The sequence below is a fragment of the Oryzias latipes genome, chromosome 6 (assembly GCF_002234675.1).
Source record: "Oryzias latipes chromosome 6, ASM223467v1".
Taxonomy (NCBI): Eukaryota; Metazoa; Chordata; class Actinopteri; order Beloniformes; family Adrianichthyidae; genus Oryzias; species Oryzias latipes.
The window spans coordinates 27,149,066-27,168,862 of NC_019864.2; the positions used below are offsets into that span (position 1 = coordinate 27,149,066).

The window sequence follows — 19,797 nt, forward strand, 5'->3', positions numbered from 1 at the left end:
GCTTATAATCTATAATTTTATAGTCTAAAAAAATATAGTCTTAATCAAATATTACTTGGTTTCACACTCTCCTCCTTACAGTGCACCTAACATTGTGGCAGAGCCAGGTAAGTTGATATTTCAGACAAATTGTTCAATTTGGTAAAGATTGCAGCCATACACTCAAATGTTGCAAAAATGTTTAATGTCTATTTGCCCCAGTCTCAAAGATTTTTCAAAGATTCTAAGGTACATCCACGCCACATTTGATGCTTGTACTATAAAACACATGATTATTTGAAGAACTGGCTTCACTATTGGCCTACTTTAAAAATGGGAAATTCTGAACTGAATTCTGAATTAACTGAAAACTGCTCTACCTCTAATCATAACTGCCCCAAGAAAATATTGTAAAAAGCTAATCTGATATGCCTGAGTCTACTAATATTCCTGGGTCTACTTTTACCTGAGTCTACTAGTATACCTGAGCTAAAATGTCACATTTTTTATGCATCACACATTTCTTTTCACCATGTTATATAAATAAGATGGGATTTTAAGGTAAAAATGTTTTTGTATTTTAATGTTATCCAGTAAAATGTTTGAAGATATTGTAGAATATCTCTGGTCTGGTCTGTTTTCCTCAGAAAATATTCAGGGCTCATTATGATTCATAAACCATCTCAGGCATCTAAAATTTGAATTTAAACTTCCCATCCCAATCATCTTGTGATCCATTTTCAAAGCATTCCCAGAGGTCTTTTACTAAGGATTATGTTGTTTTTAGCCCAATTTTTAAAAAAAAGTCTTGTTCAGTAGGGCATAGTTATTGCAGAGCGGCAGTAGTCCATTATTTTTTACCTGTGAGTTGTGGGTAGAACTGTTGGCATGGTGTAAGCCTGTGCTCATTTCTCATCATCCCTTTGTTTAGACTCTCAGCCCCTCACAACCCCAATCTAACATTACCGGTGCAATAAAAATGGCGATCAGTATTTTCTATGTAACAAAACGGATCTTTTTCAGACAGCATTTTTTCATCTGCTCCTGGTTCACAGCAATTTAAATAAAGAAATACTCAGAAATGCAATTTAAGATTAATTTTCTTTATATATGTCCTCCATTATAAGAAAAACGACATGAGAACATGTGTGAGGATTCTGTGCTTTGGTTTGTTTTTTCTGTTGTGTTTTGGGTTCTTGTCATGTTGTGTTTTGTTAGTCTCACCAGATTCAGGTTGTTCATCCACAGCTGTCTTTATTTAGTTAATTACCTTGAATAATAATAATAATAATAATAAAATAATAAAATAATAATAATAATAATAATAATAATAATAATAATAATAATAATAATAATAATAATAATAATAATAATAATGGATTGGATTTATCTGCACTTTTCCAGATGCCCAAAGATTTTACAATGTGTCCATTATTCATAGTTCCTTGAGGTAAAAATCATTTTAGATCCAACTAAGTCCAGCTCAACAGTAATCATCTAAACAAAGTGAGAATGTCAGAGTAGCCTACTGTGTAGAAAGATGAGACTGATAGGTTCTGGATTTGTGACGACCCTCAGTAGCTTTTTCTTCTATCATCGTCAGAAAACAGAAGTGAAAATTTGACCATGGAACGATCTACGTCACGCGTGTCTGGATTCTCAGTAAACATGCAGTGATTTATGGTGGATGTGTCAACACCTACTAAAACACTTATCGACTGCGCTCGTTCCCACGAGCAATGCTCTCCTAATATGTAATCCATTCATTCCTCGTAGTGACAGCACCTGTTAAAGGAGCTTAAATGCTATCAGCCCCTACTTCTCTTTGAAATTCTGCAGGAGAGCGGGCAAACCAGACGCGCTCAGTTTCTCTCAGTCTTCTTTCGGTGGCACAGCAGTGAGAGAGCCTGAGGTCCAGGCCAGAGGAAGGATTTGATCCGCAGCCAGAGACATTCCTCTCATTGCTTCACAACAGATCGCAACGATGGGGAAAAGCTGTAAAGTCAGCAAGCTGAGCCTTATGTGTATTTTTTTAGTCTTGGTCTCCGTGGCAGCCATTGTGTTGTGGATTGTTGTTATCGTAGGGGACAGCAAAGAAGTCACAGCTGCTTGGGACAGGTAAGGAATAAGTAATACTTTGAAAGGCAAAGAGACAGCAAGAAAACATGTCATAAACTTCGGTGCAAACTTCAATTTCCTGATAGAGAAGGAAATGTTTTCTTTAAGCTTGTGCAATAGCAGCTTCCAAAGATTTAGAAGTGTCTCAAGCCTCTGGTGTTTCGTGAGATGCTCAGTTGTTCAGATTTCACACATTCGATCAGTTTTGGTGCACTCACCTAGAAGTAAAATTTAGGGGTCACTTTGCTTCCACTGCTGCCCCTAACTCCCTCAGCCACCTCTCCTGCGGTCTGTCTGGAAATCCAAATCCCGTTGATGCCAAATACACTCACCGATACTGACCAGCTCATTGGCCTAGTGGAAGAGTGTCCACCCCGAGACTGGAAGGTTGTGAGTTCATATCAAAGACTCTAAAAATGGAACCCAATGCCTCTTGCCTGCTTGACACTCAGCATTAAGGGGGTTGGATCAGGGTTTCAAACCACCAAATGGTTCCTAATGGTTGTCCTTAGCTCACCGCTCCCCCAGAGGATGGGTCAAATGTGGAGGGCAAATTTCATGACAGCTAATGAGGCTTTATTAGATAGACCTTGTTGGTACTAGGTTGGAGCACCTGTTGCGTTCAGAACTCCTTTAATCCTTGGTGGCATAGATTCAACAAACTGGACACATTCCTCAGAGAGTTTTGGTCCATATTGACATGATGGCATCACGCAGTTGCTGCAGATTTGTCGGCTGCACATCCATGATGCCAATCTCCCGTTCCATCCCCTCCCAAAGGTGATTTATTGGGTTGAGATCTGGTGACTGTGGAGGCCATTTGAGTCCAGTGAACGCATTGTCACATTACACCGATTTTAAAATCGCTGCATTGGCTCCCTGTGAGCTTCAGGATTGATTTTAAAGTTCTTTTATTGGTTTATAAATGTTTTTAAGGTCTCGGGCCTTCATATTTATATGAAATGATTTTAAAGTATGAGCCCTCGCTGACCCTGAGGTCCTCTGACACAGGCCTTTTGGTTATCCCAAAAGTTAGAACTAAAACATACGGTGAGGCTTCATTCAGTTATTACGGCCCTGAGCATCCCAGAGAGCCTCTGGGCCGCAGAGACTATTCATGTTTTTAAAGGAAGGCTTAAGAACTGCCTTTTAAATTTAGCTTTTAGTTGAATTTTAGGAATTTATTTGATATTTTAATAAATTATATGTGTATGTATATACATTTATTTATTTAATTATTTGTATTTATTTATTTATTTATTCAATTTTTTAGTCACACTTTCCATTTTACATGTCTATTAAGGTTTATTTAATTATTTGTTTCTTGCTCATGTTTTAAATACATTTTAATTTTATTACTTTCACATTTTATTTGTAACTCCAGTGTTTGTAACTCCAGCTTTATGACACGGCGCATTATCCTGCTGGAAGTAGCCATCAGAAGATGGTACACTGTGGTCATAAAGAGATGGACATGGTCAGCAACAACATTCGGGTAGACTGTGGCATTGGCACCATACTCAATTTGTACTGAGGGGTCCACAGTGTGCCAAGAATATATCCCCCTCACTATTACATCACCACTACCAGCCTGAACCGTTAATACAAGGCAGGAAGGATCCATGCTTTCACGTTGCTGATGCCAAATTCTGACCCTACCATCTGAATGTGGCAGCAGAAATGGATACTCATCAGACCAGACAACATTTGGCAATCTTCTATTGTCAAGCGTTGGTCAGTCTGTGTGAACTGTAGCCTCAGTTTCCTGTTCTTAGCTGATATGGGTGGACCCCGGAGTGGCTTTCTGCTGCTGTAGCCCATCTGGTTTAAGGTTGGATGTCTTGTGTGTTCATAGATGATCTTCTGCATATCTCGGTTGTAACCAATGGTTATTTGAGTTCCTGTTGCCTTTCTATCAGTTGGAACCAATCTGGCCATTCTCCTCTGACCTCTGGCATCAATGAGGCATTTCCACTCACAGAACTGCCCCTCACTGGATATTTTCTGTTTTTCAAACCATTCTCTGCAAACCCCAGAGATGGTCGTGGGTGAAAATTCCAGCAGATTAGCAGTTTCTAAAAAAATTATACCAGCCCGTCTGGCACCAACAACCATGCAACTTGTTTACAATTGCGGACAGAAATGAATGAACAAAAAAGCTACTTTTGAACAGAAATGAAAAAAAGTTTCTTTGGGAAATAAAAATGAACTGACAAGCAAAGCTGTTCATCTCCTTTTCAGTTTAAATAAAAAGAAAACTTTCCCTCACACCCAAAGCAATGACTGTGAGGAGTTGGTATAAACTTCACTGGTCTGTACGGTCATTTGGTTCGATGGAGGTCAAAGGTGGGAGGTCTTGCAGCAAGACACTTAATCCCACAATGCCTTACAGTATATGTTTGGTTTTGATAAAACTATCAGCAACACCTTAATTAGTGTATTGTACATCAGTACAATGCACAATACAGTGATTAGCAGTGCGATAGAACTGTGTTTTAATATTGGGCTATATTAAAAAAAAACTGAATTGAATTGATTTGAAATAATATTGATATTTATGTACAGCTGCAGTAAGACATTCAAATAATTTGAAATTGGCTCAAGAATATTAAATTTTGATTATTATTAATCTGTTGCTTTGGTCTACTTTTTTTGCTTTGGCTTATTAACTTCTGATCAGATTTTCATAATTCTTATCTCAGTGCGACTATAGAAAACTCCCATGTAAAGAGCCTTTAAGTACAGCCTAAAAACGGATTTTTGGGACCCACAGGCAAACAACATATTACACAAAAATAGCACGAATACAATAAAAAAACAATGTACAGTACAGCTCCATTTGTATTTTTTTCCCCATAGAAATATATTGATAAAATGATAGAAGCTATAATAGAAAAAGAAGGTTCTGCAGTGGAACAATCCCACTGATGTGTATGTGCTTCTGGAACTTAAGTGAAAAAAACAGCAAAACAAAACCGTGCAGCAGTCCAAATAAGTCACTACACTTGAGTTTGACAACATGTTTTTGTTTTGTTCCATGATGTTTGTGTGTTTTTAACAATCATCCAAAGATATCGTCTTCCGAAAACGTTGGTACCCGAGTTCTACAACGTCACTCTGTGGCCTCGCCTCCAGCCGGATCCAGACTCTGGCCTGTACATTTTCAAAGGTGATGAGCGGCTTTTCTTATGCTATTAATCATTGTTATTATCATGTACGATAATGTCATGTTTTGCAACTGTCATGTTTGTCTTTTTTGCTTCTTCAATCAGGATGGTCTACTGTGCAGTTTGTGTGTCTTGAAGCAACAAATGTAATCCTGATTCACTCCAACAAACTGAACTACACCAAGATGGACGACACACAGCTAGCCAGGCTCACTGCTGCAGGTATACACTTATATGTCCTTGTTACTTTAGGAGAACTGCAGTCCTAGACTTTTCTAAGTGGACCAGAACTTTGGCTGCATTTAAAATTGTACAAAAATCACCAAAATCCGATAAAAGCAGTCAATGTTCCCCCTAAAATAATCACTATACTCCAAAAAAAATTATTCTAATGTACTGTAGACAGCAGATTTAGATGTCCACATTAAAAATTTTTAATTTTTATGTGACATTGAAGCTGAAAATAATATGACTAGACATCTGCCAACAAGAAAGCTGTGGTGTTCTGTCTAGGATTAGGTCTTATGAATGTAGAAAGACAAACAAATATGCTAAAGCTGCTTTTCTCACACATGTAAACACACAGAGAGACCATAAAAAAACCTTATCTCTGGTTGTTATTGGCTTCTCGTAAAATGTTAACATATTTATTCAGGTTGTTTTTCAACCTTACTTGCTTTGTCACACACTTATCTTTTTATTCTGATTTGATTTTTTAAAAGGTGATACTTGCAAATGTTTTTACAAAGAGTCAAGGAAAAAAAAACAGTTTTAAAATAAATCTTTTTCTTCATCAGGGACTTGAGTTTTCTTCCTGGCTCATTGTTGGTTCCCAGTTTCTCCAGAGCTTTCATCCTCTGATCCAATTTAGACATTTTCTGTTTCCCACTTTTTACTCTACGTAATAAATCAATTTTTTATTGTCTTGGAAAATATGGAAAATAATTATTTTGTTTTCAGGATTGAATAACATTTAATTAAAATTTTCTTTTTCATGCTTGTTATACAAAGTATCACTTCGCAAAATGTGTAGACAACTGTTTCCATAAATCTTTGATGTGAATAAACACAGAAAAAACAAATGACTATTTCAAGGGAGCAATGTGGTGATTTTATTATATTTGTCAGTTCATGGGCTCCGTACCTTTCAGTACAAATATCTTAAATAACTTTAAAAAGTTAAAAACCTATAGTAAGTTAATTTGTTCCATGAGCAACAGACAATTTAGATTACAAAAAAGAAAAAAAATACAATTCTGAAGTAAATAGGTAAAACACATTTTCACAACCATTTCTTTTATGCAATTCTATCTCCTTGTCATTTATTATTTTATTTTAGTGAAAATTTTCCCCAATATAACTCAACAAATAATTTCAAGCAAAAATTGTGTTTCTGACTTTTAATGCAAGTTGATATAATTTATTGGTTTGGGTTTTGAATGTATTCCATTCTGTTAAACCGTTGTGTAAAAATTCAGGGAACCCATCTGTTCTGTGCTACGCTTAATTCTGACTTTGTGAAAATGTAGAGGGAAATAGATTTTAAAATGTGACTGTTTTCAGATGACAATCTGTCATTATTTTTTTATTTTAGTTTTTATTTCCACTATTTTTTTTTCAGGAGGCGGGTCTGCCCCAAGCATCAAGTCGACATGGCTGCAGTTTCAAACACAGTATCTGGTCATTCAACTGAAAAGCAAACTTGTTTCAGGACAGAGTTACCAGCTGCACACTAGGTTTACTGGGGAGCTGGCTGATGACTTAGTAGGATTTTACAGAAGTGAATATGAAGAAGATGGGGTTAAAAGGTGAGTCTGCTGTGATTTTTCTTCGGACTCTGTCAGTTCCCATCGGCTGATGTTTGCGTTTTTATTTTTTGCAGGATTATCGCCATCTCTCAGATGCATCCAACTCATTCCCGAAAGACGTTTCCTTGTTTCGATGAACCAGCAATGAAAGCTGTTTTCCACTTAACCCTCATCCATCCTCCAGGGACCGTTGCTCTGTCCAATGGCTTGGAAGCAGGTATCAACACAGGGTCAGAAGTAATCATCAGCATCCTGATGATTGAATATAACAAATATATCCTCAAATCAACCACTTTATTTTGGGTAATAGGTAAACATGTCAAAAAGTAAGTATTTTACATGTTTACTTTTGGCATCCTGAGTTGGGACTGGAGGTTTAATGAAACCTCTGTTAAAAGTAAAAAGCATCTTTTTTTAAATGAATTCCATGCAAAACTACTGTATTTTAGACGTAGGTGTTTTTGTTATACAAGGAAAATTATTCAACATGTCTTTTTGAGAAAGAAAGATGTGAATTATCCTCACAGAACTATAAACTATGACTTATAACAAAACTTATTCATAGAGGAAATAATAAAATCAGAGCAATATTTACTTGGGATGTATTCTTTTGTGACACTGTCCTATCAAATCAAATCAAATCATATCAAATCAAATCAAATCAAATCAAATCAAATCAAATCAAATCAAATCAAATCACATCACATCACATCACATCACATCACATCACATCACATCAAATCAAATCAAATTAAATTAAATTAAATTAAATTAAATTAAATTAAATTAAATTAAATTAAATTAAATTAAATTAAATTAAATTAAATTAAATTAAATTAAAGTAAATTAAATCAAACTTTATTTCTATAGCATTTTTACATCGTATGCAACTCAAAGTGCTTTACATAAGAAGACAATTAAATTTTAAACACAAATATTGTAGAAACCTTACTTCCCATACTCTTTGTGTGTGTCTTCTTTAGATATTCTCCCCACCACTCATGATGGAGAAGCTGTGACACAGACAAGGTTTGAGCCTACAGAAAAGATGTCCACCTACCTGCTGGCCATCGTAGTCTCAAATTTCACATATCTGCACACTATGCAAGGAGAAACCCTGGTAAGTGTTCAGCATTCGCCACTTCACTCTAAAATCACCTTCTGCACAGAGAAAAAAGTATTTTTCCACTAGCAGAACCACAAATCTAAAGACCTTGTGTGAATGAAACAAAACAATGAATCATCTTTTGTTGAAGTTTAAGTCATCCCACCATTTTACACAATATTGGCCACTGTTGTACAGATTTCACATGTTCCTTCTAACATTAAAGTTTTTAGAAATCGATGCAGCCAGTAGATATAACTCTATTGCACTTCACGTGAAAAAATTTAGAGAAATTATTATTTTAATAAGTACGCACAAATATAGAACCATCTAGGGAAGAAATTTATATACATAGTTTCCTGTTACTTATAACCCATAACTTATGGGTCTTATTCAAAGCCATTTTTGCTGTTTTGTGTTGAGGTTCGTATCTGGGCACGCAGAAAAACCATCGAACAAGGACAGGGGGATTATGCTCTGAACCTCACCGGACCAATCCTGGATTTCCTCCAGTCTTATTACAACATCCCGTATCCTCTGAGCAAGTCAGGTAACACCGTTTCATTGCGATGATGCAGTCTGCTGCTTTTTTCCATCAGCCTCTTTGCTTCAAGTCTCACTCAAAATCATCTTCTGATCTATTATAAAAACATTCCTGGTGGTCTTTTGATTAGGATTATACTGTACATCAATACAAGCATCAATACTGTTGCAGATAGAAAAATAAACTAGTTTAAAATCCAATCCTTATTTGAAGAGTTCAAAGCCTCATTTCATGGGGCTGTGAAGTAAGAAGTGATTGTAAACTTGACTTACCTGGAAGTTCCTGAAATATTTTGACGTTCTTGGTTTCTTCAAAGTCGTTCTTTCATGTCACTATATATATAAAAAAAAAATTGTATGATAAATGTTCTTTGTTAATGGATGCATTTCTGTAAAAATCAATTTTATTTTCATGATTTCGTGCACAGACCAGGTTGCCTTGCCGGACTTTTATTATGGTGCCATGGAGAATTGGGGTCTGGTGACATACAGAGAAACCAGGCTTCTCTACGATCCTGAGACCTCCTCCAATGGGAATAAAGAAACCACTGCCACCATCATTGCTCATGAACTGGCACATATGGTAAGCTGAAAACGCTTTGCCTCTCATCCAGGAGAATGAAGGCATCTCTGAAAGCCTTCAACTTAAAAAAACGTTGTCAGCAATGGCATAATCCTGGATAAAAGAGAAGCTTTTCAGAATTCGAGATAGCTTATCATACTACATACTGATTAATGCATTATACCACAGTGGTTTGGTAACCTGGTGACGCTGCATTGGTGGAATGAGGTCTGGCTTAACGAGGGTTTTGCTTCATACGTGTCCTACCTTGGAGCTGACCACGCCGAGCCTGACTGGAACGTGGTGAGGAGTAATTTGGGTTGTCACTGCAGAGACTGTTTGACCACCATCTAACTGTACCCCTGTCCATTTGTTTACAGAAAGACTTGATTGTACTAGATGATGTTCACAAAGCGTTTGCAGTGGATGCGTTGACGTCCTCTCATCCTCTCACCTCCGAAGAGGACAGCATTGTCCTGCCTGAACAGATTCTCGAACAGTTCGACACCATTTCCTACAGCAAAGTATGGAAAAAAAAACATTAATGATTTATTTTAGCGTTTTCTTTGACATACAGTGATACAGTGTGGTATTATTAGAACATTCTGATAATGTTTTCTTTTGCTAAGTTTATTTGGAGTGGATTGTGCCCTACTGAGTGTTTTTGTGCTTTTTTTCTGCAGGGAGCTTCAGTGCTAAGGATGCTGTCAGACTTCCTGTCAGAGCCCGTCTTCAAAGAAGGCCTCAGTGTACGTTTATTCATCACTGTTTAAAATACTTTACGTTTTTTTTCAACAACAGATAAATCTGTGGATCTTAAAGCTTTTGTTTCAGCGTTCCACCTCTATGAAAAAGGTGACCCTTCTTCTGCAGCTGTGCATTTTCACAAAATGAAACCATTCTTTCTCCACATGCACTTTACCCATATATTCGTCTTTATTTACTCAAACTATTTTTTTTTATAAACTGCATCTTTGCACAAATTGCATCTTGGCACATTGGCTACCTTTGCCTCCCCACACCTCCCAGTCTTGAGCTGTTCTAGTTTTGTTGCGATTTGCTACTTCAATGACAATAAATTATTCTGGTTCTGATTCTTATCTGTGTGAGCAAAGATTTGTGGTCACAATTGTCAAATATGGCAACGTTTTTTAAACGACTACCACTTTTAGACACGTCAAAGTCATTTTACAAAAACTGATTTAAAAAGACAAAAACAAATACAGTTGTTTCAAAATATGTAAGATGTTAAAAAATGTTAAGAGTTAGTGTTTTGTCAGGTTTTTCATGTTGCAAAATCCCATCAATGTGTAAAATTTTCAAAAGTTATGTTTTTTCTTAAACATGCAGAGTTACCTCAGACAATTTTCCTACAGCAACACCATCGGGAGCGACTTGTGGAAACATCTGCAGATGGTAAAATATGTTTTTTCTTAAATATGTATTAATGTTTTGCTTCATGTTCACTAAAGATGGTCTCTGCAGGCGGTGAAAGACAACAACATTTCACTTCCCTGTCAAGTCGACTCCATCATGGACCGCTGGGTGCTCCAGATGGGCTTTCCTGTAGTCACCATAGATACGACTACTGGAAGAGTCTCCCAGAAGCACTTTCTGCTGGATCCAGAGAACGACGTCACAATCAAATCTCCTTACAAGTACCAAACATTTTAATCCTCCTTTCACAGCGGTTTTTCAACGGTTTACCAAGCGCGTGAACCATCTTCTTATGTACAGGTATGAGTGGTTTATTCCAGTGCGCTGGATGAAGAATGGAGATGTGAGTGGAGACATCTGGTGGCTGATGGAGAAAGAAGGTGTTCGGATCAAGTTTACTTCTACAATGGAATTTCCCCCCACCCCCCCACCCCCCCAATGTTTTAAAAAAAGACTTTCTCTGTTTTGTGTTAGCTGTGAACTTGGACATGAGGAGTGGCTCTTCCTGGGTTTTGGCTAATATCAATGTAACGGGTTATTATCGGGTTAACTATGATCTAGGAAACTGGGAGCGGCTGCTGGCTCAGCTCAGCTCAGACCACCAGGTAACGTCTGGGCTTCTCTGAGTCTCATGAGATGCTTTCAGCCCGTGCACGTTGAGTAATAATGCTTTGTGTTTGGACTCAGGTCATACCTGTGATCAACAGAGCGCAGCTGCTGGACGATGCCTTCAACTTGGCCAGGTAGGCCTCTGCTGTTCCTCCCTTCCTTGTCAGTGTCCAGGGGTGACTACCAGTAGTTTCTTGATTTAGCAGTCTGCCTCTAAGACAATCAATCAGGGGTTTAAATCCCAGGCTAAACGGTCAATGTCTCCTAGTGTAGGACAAGACAACAAACTTGAAATTACAGAAATTGCAAAAGTAATCAGCAGGCTACTGTGGATGAAAAGCATCAGCTGAATGCTTTGTCATTTTAATTATTTGAGAGCTACAACGCAGCAGTTAATGAAGCCTAAATGAAGTAAATGTATTCAAATCAAATGTATATATAGTACATTCATGCGCAGAATACTGCAAGACGCCAAATGAAAAGTTCACTAAATACAAATTAGCAAACAGTTTTTTCAAGTTGAAGCAACTTTTCTTATATTGCAGTACGGGGTCTGACGATTCATATTAACGATTCGATTTAGATCATAATTTGTGGTACCAAATTACCATTCATAGTAAATATTGGTTCATTTTCACTGACCTAAAATCCATCCAGGACATCTTTAGCCAAAAACTCAACCAATGTGACCCAGTGTGACCTGGGTACTGAACGATGCAATACAGTACAGTACTGACATGCAGGTGAAGTTTTCCAGATTCATTGTTTTTCTTGCAAGACACTCAAGTGTAATTTAAATGTGTGCAAACAAACAAGTAAAAAAGAATTAATGGCAAATCCATTCACTTTTTAGTTTCCTAAAGTTCAGCCCACTGTTGTTTTTCCACATCAAATTAATCCAAACAGAACATTATTTGAATTTTCTAATAATACCACACTTTGTGGTCACATGTCTTTAAAAAATTCAATGTGTTTCCACACGCTGGACTGTAATGATCTTACGATCATATCTTTAGTTTTGTTGGTGGTTTTTCTGCAGAGCTCAGCTGGTCTCCACAACCCTCGCACTGAGGAGCACCTCCTACCTGTCCCAGGACACCGAGTTCATGCCCTGGCAGTTCGCTCTGGACAATCTGCACTATTACAACCTCATGCTGGACGGCACTGAAGTCTACCAGCCCATGCAGGTGCAGTTTTTAGACAAAGACTGAGCAAGGTTTTGTGACAAATAACTGACAACCAAGTTCCTTACTTCATCTCAGGAATACATCAAGAAACAGGTGACGCCCCTTTTTCTGCACTACAAAAACATGACCTCAAACTGGACCCATGTTCCCGAGAAGCACACGGATCAGTGAGTTCAGAGCACAACACTAAAACCACATGAAAGCACGATTGGATAACTGGAAGTCCAAGAAGAATCCGTTGAACAAAGCATCTGATCTGAAAGCCAAACATCTGAAAAGGTGGTATTTCCACCTGAAGGGTGAAGCTAACATTCTGCTTAGACACAACTGTAAACAAAAACCTTTTACTGAGTCTTTTAGAGCAGCAGATCTCTGACAGCTTTAAGTCCCCCTTCGATCAAAATCATGTTTTTGGAGTTTTTACAGTGGTGGACCGTGCCTTACATGGGCCTTCAGTAGTGCTGTGTCTGAGTCACTCAACCCCTCATTAACCATTTTATGATACAGAAACGGGCTTTGCATTGCATATTGAAAATTCCTGTAGCAAGAATACCTCTAAATAAACTAAATAAACAAAACTGTAAACGAATCTTGTTTTGCAACTACAGACAGCAAAAAATATTGAAATTAACCGCATATATCTGGAATTTTATGTGTTATGATATTTATGATTTCACTTACCAAAAAATCTGATTATTTGAAGAAAAAATCCATCCTCCTCTCTTTCCTCAAAACAGTTCGATCACCTTGTCATGTAGATTATCGCGCTTCAGTTCCGTCAAAAAGTCATTTTCTATTCCATCAAGGCCAGTGCTGCGAGCCGGATCTCCCCAGTTGTGTGTATTGATTTGTTGCTTAGGTTTAAATTAGCTTTCGAGCCGAAAATGTCTGCTGGACAGACGCAGACACAAACACACAAATCTGTACAGCTGCTTCATGATCTCACTCAGATTTTTCTGATGAAGGTCGTCAAGGAGATGAGTGGGAGGTTTTTCTGCTAAATCATCCATGGCGTACATTACAGTCAGCTCTGTTTTTAACTGAGACAGATCAAAACGTGCTCCGAAGCTCTGTGTCGAACTGGCCAAGGCTGTGGGAAATGTTTCCTGTCTTCCTGAAACTTCTGTCCAATCAGAAGGTCTGAATACTGTGACGTTGCCTAAGCCTGCTAGAAGGCCCTGCTGACAACAACTCAAAATCTGATTGGTTGAAAGAAATGAATGACCGACATTGATTTTGCATTACAAGGCCTTCAGAACGCATATTTAGCTCTGACCCTGGCTACAAAGGACAGCTGAAAGGGGATTGGTTAAATGCTCAAATACCAACACTGGAATGACGACAGTTCCAAAGGCTGATTCCATACTTGCAGTCCTGGGTTGTATTTTTTAATATTGTTGTGCTGAGTTGGTCATATTAGAGAAATAACTGTGCAAATATAATAAATAATAATAGTATTAAATGAATGCTTGAAATGGTGCACCTGTTACTGCACATTGCAGCTTTGTGTCTCAGTCAGGTTTGTTGTTAAAGGTGTGTCTCCCCCTGCAGGTATAACCAGGTCAATGCAGTCCAAACAGCCTGTGAAACAGGACTCGTAGAGTGCCAAGACCTAAGCAGAAAGTGGTTTGAACAGTGGATGGACAGTCCCCAGCACAATCCGTGGGTCTTCTCAGTGGATCTGTGATCATGAGTCTAAATACGTCATCAGTAGATTATATCACATGAAAACCACAGTTTGCAGCTAATGATTAAAGCATGTTTACAGTAGAGCGAGAACCAGCTTTATCGCTAAATTTGTCTTTTTCTCCTCAGCATCCACCCGAACCTGCGCTCGGCTGTGTACTGCAGCGCCATGGCTGCAGGCGATGAGAGTGAGTGGCAATTTGCATGGTCGCAGTTTAAAGGGGCATCTGTGGCAAGTGAGGCCAGCAAGCTCATGTCAGCCCTGGCCTGTACCAACAACATAGAACTACTGAGGATGTGAGTATAATCTTCATTATCGAAGTCACCTACTCTGACCATCCATCCATCCATCCATCCATCCATCCATCCATCCATCCATCCATCCATCCATCCATCCATCCATCCATCCATCCATCCATCCATCCATCCATCCATCCATTTCCAGCCCGTGTTATTCTTTCAGCGTCACGGGGCTGTTTTATTTCAAATCTAAAATTTGTAGCAAACATCAATGCAGCCAAATTAACCAATAAAAAGTTTTTTTCTGCATTTACAATGTTGATGCATTTTTTTGTCCCATAGTGTCTAAAGGCAACCATGTGATTTACCATTTTCCTTCCTTTTTCATTTTTCCTGCATTTTTTGTTAGACCTTCTTTCCATGACCTTGCACTCAAGTCCAGCTCTTAAATTGCAAAAATAAGAATTTTATTATTATTGTTATTACTATTATTTGTGTAGTTGTTATTAAAAACACACATCGTAGATCAAACAAGAAAAACAATTTTATCTGAAGTTTTAAACAAAGGTACACGTTTGCAAGCGTGACGAAGTTATGTGAAAATATAAGACATACTTTTTTTATTTTCAAAAGTATATATTTCTAATTAGAAAAAAAATGAAGTTTTGAAAAAAAGTTTAAGTTTGAAACTTGTATTAAAAGAACTTTAAAGCTAAAACTGTCACCAAATGAAAATAATATTTATTTGTAAAAGGTTCTGTTTTGTATTTTAAACTATTGTTTATTTGTTTCTTTCCTTTTTAGCTTTCAGTCTTCAGTTCACGCATTCAATTTTTCAAATTTTCTAAAATTCCTTCAAGTTCACAATGTTTGCTATTGAGTTTACAACTTTTTTCAAATTTTCTTTTGTTCATATTTAGAATGCCTTGTTTTCAATTTTTAAAATCTGTTTCAAATTTGCAACATCTTGTTTTTTTGTTTACAATTTTTTCACAAGATTTGAATTTTGCTCATCTGTTAAATTACTGGCTCCTCATCTTTTAAAGATGTTCCCCTTGAAGTTTTTTTTAATCCACGTCCAGCTCTAACCAAATGTCATCTATCTATCGCCTGCCTCAGGTATCTCTCCTACACCTTAGATCCCGCTATGATCCGTAAGCAGGACGCCACTGCTGTCATCACATCTGTCGCCAGTAACAGAGCAGGTCAAAATCTGGCGTGGGACTTTGTGCGTGACCACTGGAACTACATGTTCACGCAGTGAGCTGAATTTCTCCATACATGTGCTTGCAAGGTCAAGGGTCAATGTTAATTTAAGACGAGTGTGACCAGACGACCTGTGGATAATTTAGGCATCAAAACGAGAATTCTGAAACATTTTTTTATGAACCAGCTTTAATCTGGAGGGTTTCACCTGATCATATCATAAAATTGAGTGAGCAGAAATTTAGGAAAGCTGTAGAATGTCTCATCACAATAATGTTCATCTTTACAGATATGGGGTGGGCTCCTTCTCGTTTGCCTCCATAATTTCAGGTGTCACATCAAGGTTTTCCACCCCTGCTGAGCTTCAGCAGGTACGCCTTTGTTCTGAGTTCAAAGGTAACGCATAGTTCCTGCTCAGCACTCTAAAATGCTGTTTCTCTTCTGCAGCTCGAAGACTTTGTGGCAAAACATGAAGCTGCAGGGTTCGGCTCAGCGTCTCTGGCTGTGGATCAGGCCCTGGAGAGGACAAAGGCCAACATCAAGTGGGTACAACAGAACAAACAGGAGGTCTTGGATTGGTTTAACAGCCAGACTGGACATCAGAAGAACTGAAACAAGGAGAATGCTGAGAGTTGGTGTAAACAACGTCTGCACAAGAAGATGTGACTTCAGAATCAAAGAATGACTGATTATGTGGTCACGATTGGACAAAGATTGATTAAAACACAGCAGTCCCACCAAACAGCAGGAAATCCTTCAGCTGCTTCATTTTGTTTTTAAAAATTTTAGGGTAAAACACAAAATGTTGAAATTATAAAGTATATTTTTCAATGTCAAACCAAACTGACAATGTATTTAAGGAGGATGTAAATACTAAAAGAAAACACAAAAGTCTTTCTGGGAGACCAACTGCCACCCTGGATGGTGGATCTTACCGTTGTTCTGCCGTCTAAAGCCCAACTGCACTATTTTTTTTTTTTTTTTAACTTGTCCTGTCCAACAGCTAGGCAGGCAGATGAGAGCTGAGGGCCTCTTGTGTTGGACATATTTTACTTTAACAAGAGGGGTTATTAATCTTCAGACAAACCAAAGGTATGACTGAATAAACCCCTTTTGTAATTGAGGCCAAACTTTATTCATTTCAACCATGATTGAAAATCTTTGGTGTTGGACCGGACGGAAAAGGAAAGAAGGGAAGAAGAGGGAGGGATGTCAGAGGGGGGGGGGGGGGGGGGGGGTGATGGTGAGAGGGGGGGTAAGACCATGAAGCAGCATAGAGCAGACAGGTTTACTGGTTGTTTATCATTACGGTACAGTTCAAATGTAGTACAAAAAGGGCGGGGCCTGTTCACACACACTCAAATATTATCAACACACCTGCTAGCTGCAAAAAATATTCACATGTCAACATGTACACAAAACAGATAGTGTTCACGAACGCATACCTGTGCCTTTAAACCAACTAGTGTGAAATCTTTCATTCATTCAATCATGCAAACTATAAGTGCAAAGGTAAGCTAACACCTGTGCTCAGGTGAGTGTTTATGTTCTTCTAAAATGGATGGTGGAATGTGAAAAGAAGGAGGAGGAGCGCCCAGCCACCCCCACACCCAGACCCCCGCCGCAGCAGCAGCGGCAGCCGGAATTCCCCCAACGCCACATGGGAACAGACAGGGAACAACCGCCCCCGGGCGACCAAGACCGCCACACAGGCCAGGGCCAGCAGGACCGCCGTGAGGCCCCCAGAGCCAGAGAGCAGGGAGGCGCGGAGGGAAAGAGAGCGCCGCCCCAGCCCACCCAGGAAAGCAGCCCCCCCGCCGCGCCGGAAGAGCCCAATGCAGGGCCCCACCGGAGAAAGATGCCCACAGCCCCAGTCGAGCACCCCACCACCACCCAGGAGTTCCGGGCATCCCCCCGCCCCAACCCCAGGTACGAGCCAGGACCCCCCAAGGGAGACCCGCTCCGCACTCCAGGCAGCCACCCACCCGGCCCACGGCTGGTCCAGGGAGGAGCAAGGCAGGGGCCCGCCGCCCCCACCCAGGAGGGGAACCCCGGGGAAAAAAGGGTGGCCCACAAAGGGTGTTATAAATATGGCCCGACCAGGCTCGGCCATGTTGGAAGTTTGGCGGGGCCCAGCGCTCAGGGGCAAGGACCAGGACCCACCCCCCAGGGACACGAACACCCCCGGCTCAGGTGTAATATGAATTCCTCCACCGTGCGGAGAGAGCACCGCCGGGCCCAGGGAGCCGGCACCCAAGGGACACGGCCGCCATTGCCAAGAGGCCCGCACCCCCCACCAGGGAAGGGGTAGGGGACAGATGGACCCAGGTCCCACCTTCCTTGCAAAATGCGTGTGCGTGTATGTGTGTTTGAGAAGATGTGTGTGTGCATGTGTGTGTGTTTATGTTGGAATGTATATCAACTGCACTATTTAACCCTTGTGCTATCCAAGGCACTTTTAACACTGGGAGTTGGGTCATCTAGACCCACTAGACAGTGCTCTGAACCTTTTTTCTTCAAGGCAAGGCAAGGCAAGGCAAGTTTATTTGTATAGCACAATTCGTACACAAAGTAATTCAAGGTGCTTCACAAAACAGAAAAATGCATTAAAATCACAATACATCATAGAAATAATCAACATAAAATTTACTTTAAAAGAAAAGAAAAGAAAAAAAAAAGATTTAAAAAGAAAGGAAGGAAAGAAAAGTGCAGATAGGACCTTTCAGTCATATACACGGCTAAACAGAAATGTTTTAAGTCTAGATTTGAACATGAACACAGAAGAGGCCTGTCTTACGCCTTCAGGGAGGCTGTTCCAGATTTTAGCTGCAGTATATTGAAACGCTGATTCCCCTTGTTTAGTTCTGACTCTGGGAATCAACAGGAGGCCGGCCCCTGAGGTCCTCAGAGTACGAGATGGTTCATATGGCACTAACATGTCAGAGATGTACTTTGGTGCGTGGCCATGGAGAGACTTGTACACAAGCAGAGCTGCTTTGAAGTCTATTCTTTGAGGTACAGGGAGCCAGTGCGAAGACCTGAGCACAGGACTAATGTGATCATACTTCCTGGTTTTGGTCAGGACTCGAGCAGCAGCATTCTGGATGTACTGAAGCTGTTTTACAGCTCGTTTGGAGAGGCTGGTGAGCAGGCCGTTACAGTAGTCTAACCTAATGGAGACAAATGCATGAATAAGTATCTCCAGGTCTCGCTTTGAGATTATGTTTTTGATTTTGGCAATGTTTTTCAGGTGGTAAAATGCCGCTGATGTTACTGATTTGATATGGCTGTTAAAGTTCAGGTCAGCGTCCATGATTACCCCTAGATTTCTGACTTGATTTGAGGGTTTAAGAGACAGAGAATGAAGGTAGCTGCTGACAATTTCTCTTTGTTTCTGTGGGCCAAAAACAATAACTTCGGTCTTGTCTGAGTTTAGCTGGAGAAAGTTGTTCTGCATCCACGCACTGATCTGTTGGAGGCAGTGGCTGAGTGAATCCATCGGCCCATATTCACCTGTAGTCAGTGACACATAGATCTGAGTATCATCTGCATAGTTGTGATAAGAAATGTTATTACTGCGTATTAACTGCCCTAGTGGCAGCATGTAGAGGTTGAACAGAAGGGGTCCCAGGATCGATCCCTGGGGCACACCACAATTCAAGCCCATGTAGTCTGAGACACAACTCCCAATTTCAACAAAATATTTCCTGTCTTCCAGATAAGACCTGAGCCAACTTAGGGCAGATCCAGAGATGCCAACCCAGTCTTGGAGTCTGTGCAAAAGGATCCCATGATCAACAGTATCAAAGGCAGCACTCAGGTCTAGCAGGATTAAGACAGAGAGTTTTCCATCATCAGTGTTCAGGCGGATGTCATTGGTTACCTTGATAAGAGCAGTTTCTGTGCTATGATGGGGTCTAAAACCTGACTAAAACCTTCAATGATTTGTGATCTTCACTGGTGTCCATGGATTACCTGAAATGTTTCCACCTTTATCCACTTTGTCATGGTAGGGAGAACACGTCAATGTAAGGGTGGGGTCATCTAAGATAGCACAAGGGTTAAAAAAAAAATCACTGTAAATGGAATCAATTAGCTTAGTGTGAGGCAACCCATCCACGGCTCTGGTGTTAAAGGTGCTGTTAAGGCC

The 19,797-nt window shown here is 39.7% G+C and overlaps 1 protein-coding gene and 2 long non-coding RNA genes across 3 annotated transcripts; 1 reads left to right on the forward strand and 2 right to left on the reverse strand.

Moving 5' to 3' along the window:
• The first annotated feature begins 1,480 nt into the window (after nt 1–1,480).
• On the forward strand, nt 1,481–16,393 carry LOC101173145 (aminopeptidase Ey). The gene is made up of 23 exons (XM_004070155.4): nt 1,481–2,097; nt 5,169–5,266; nt 5,370–5,486; nt 6,886–7,072; nt 7,147–7,289; nt 8,056–8,192; nt 8,601–8,727; nt 9,149–9,303; nt 9,472–9,585; nt 9,663–9,806; nt 9,966–10,031; nt 10,633–10,698; nt 10,768–10,940; nt 11,020–11,099; nt 11,194–11,324; nt 11,407–11,462; nt 12,368–12,515; nt 12,591–12,682; nt 14,067–14,177; nt 14,331–14,498; nt 15,561–15,701; nt 15,937–16,018; nt 16,095–16,393. The coding sequence occupies exons 1-23, from the start codon at nt 1,964–1,966 to the stop codon at nt 16,257–16,259; spliced, it is 2,835 nt and encodes a 944-aa protein (XP_004070203.1). The 5' UTR covers nt 1,481–1,963; the 3' UTR covers nt 16,260–16,393.
• LOC105354261 lies at nt 7,137–9,266 on the reverse strand. The gene is made up of 4 exons (XR_908917.2): nt 9,151–9,266; nt 8,994–9,053; nt 8,133–8,233; nt 7,137–7,324 (listed from the first exon to the last, which is right to left on the reverse strand). It is a non-coding gene; the product is annotated as an uncharacterized LOC105354261 (long non-coding RNA).
• Nucleotides 10,733–14,058, reverse strand: LOC110015264. Its single transcript, XR_002290437.1, has 4 exons — nt 13,197–14,058; nt 11,414–11,592; nt 10,990–11,083; nt 10,733–10,896 (listed from the first exon to the last, which is right to left on the reverse strand). It is a non-coding gene; the product is annotated as an uncharacterized LOC110015264 (long non-coding RNA).
• Nucleotides 16,394–19,797: the final 3,404 nt, after the last annotated feature.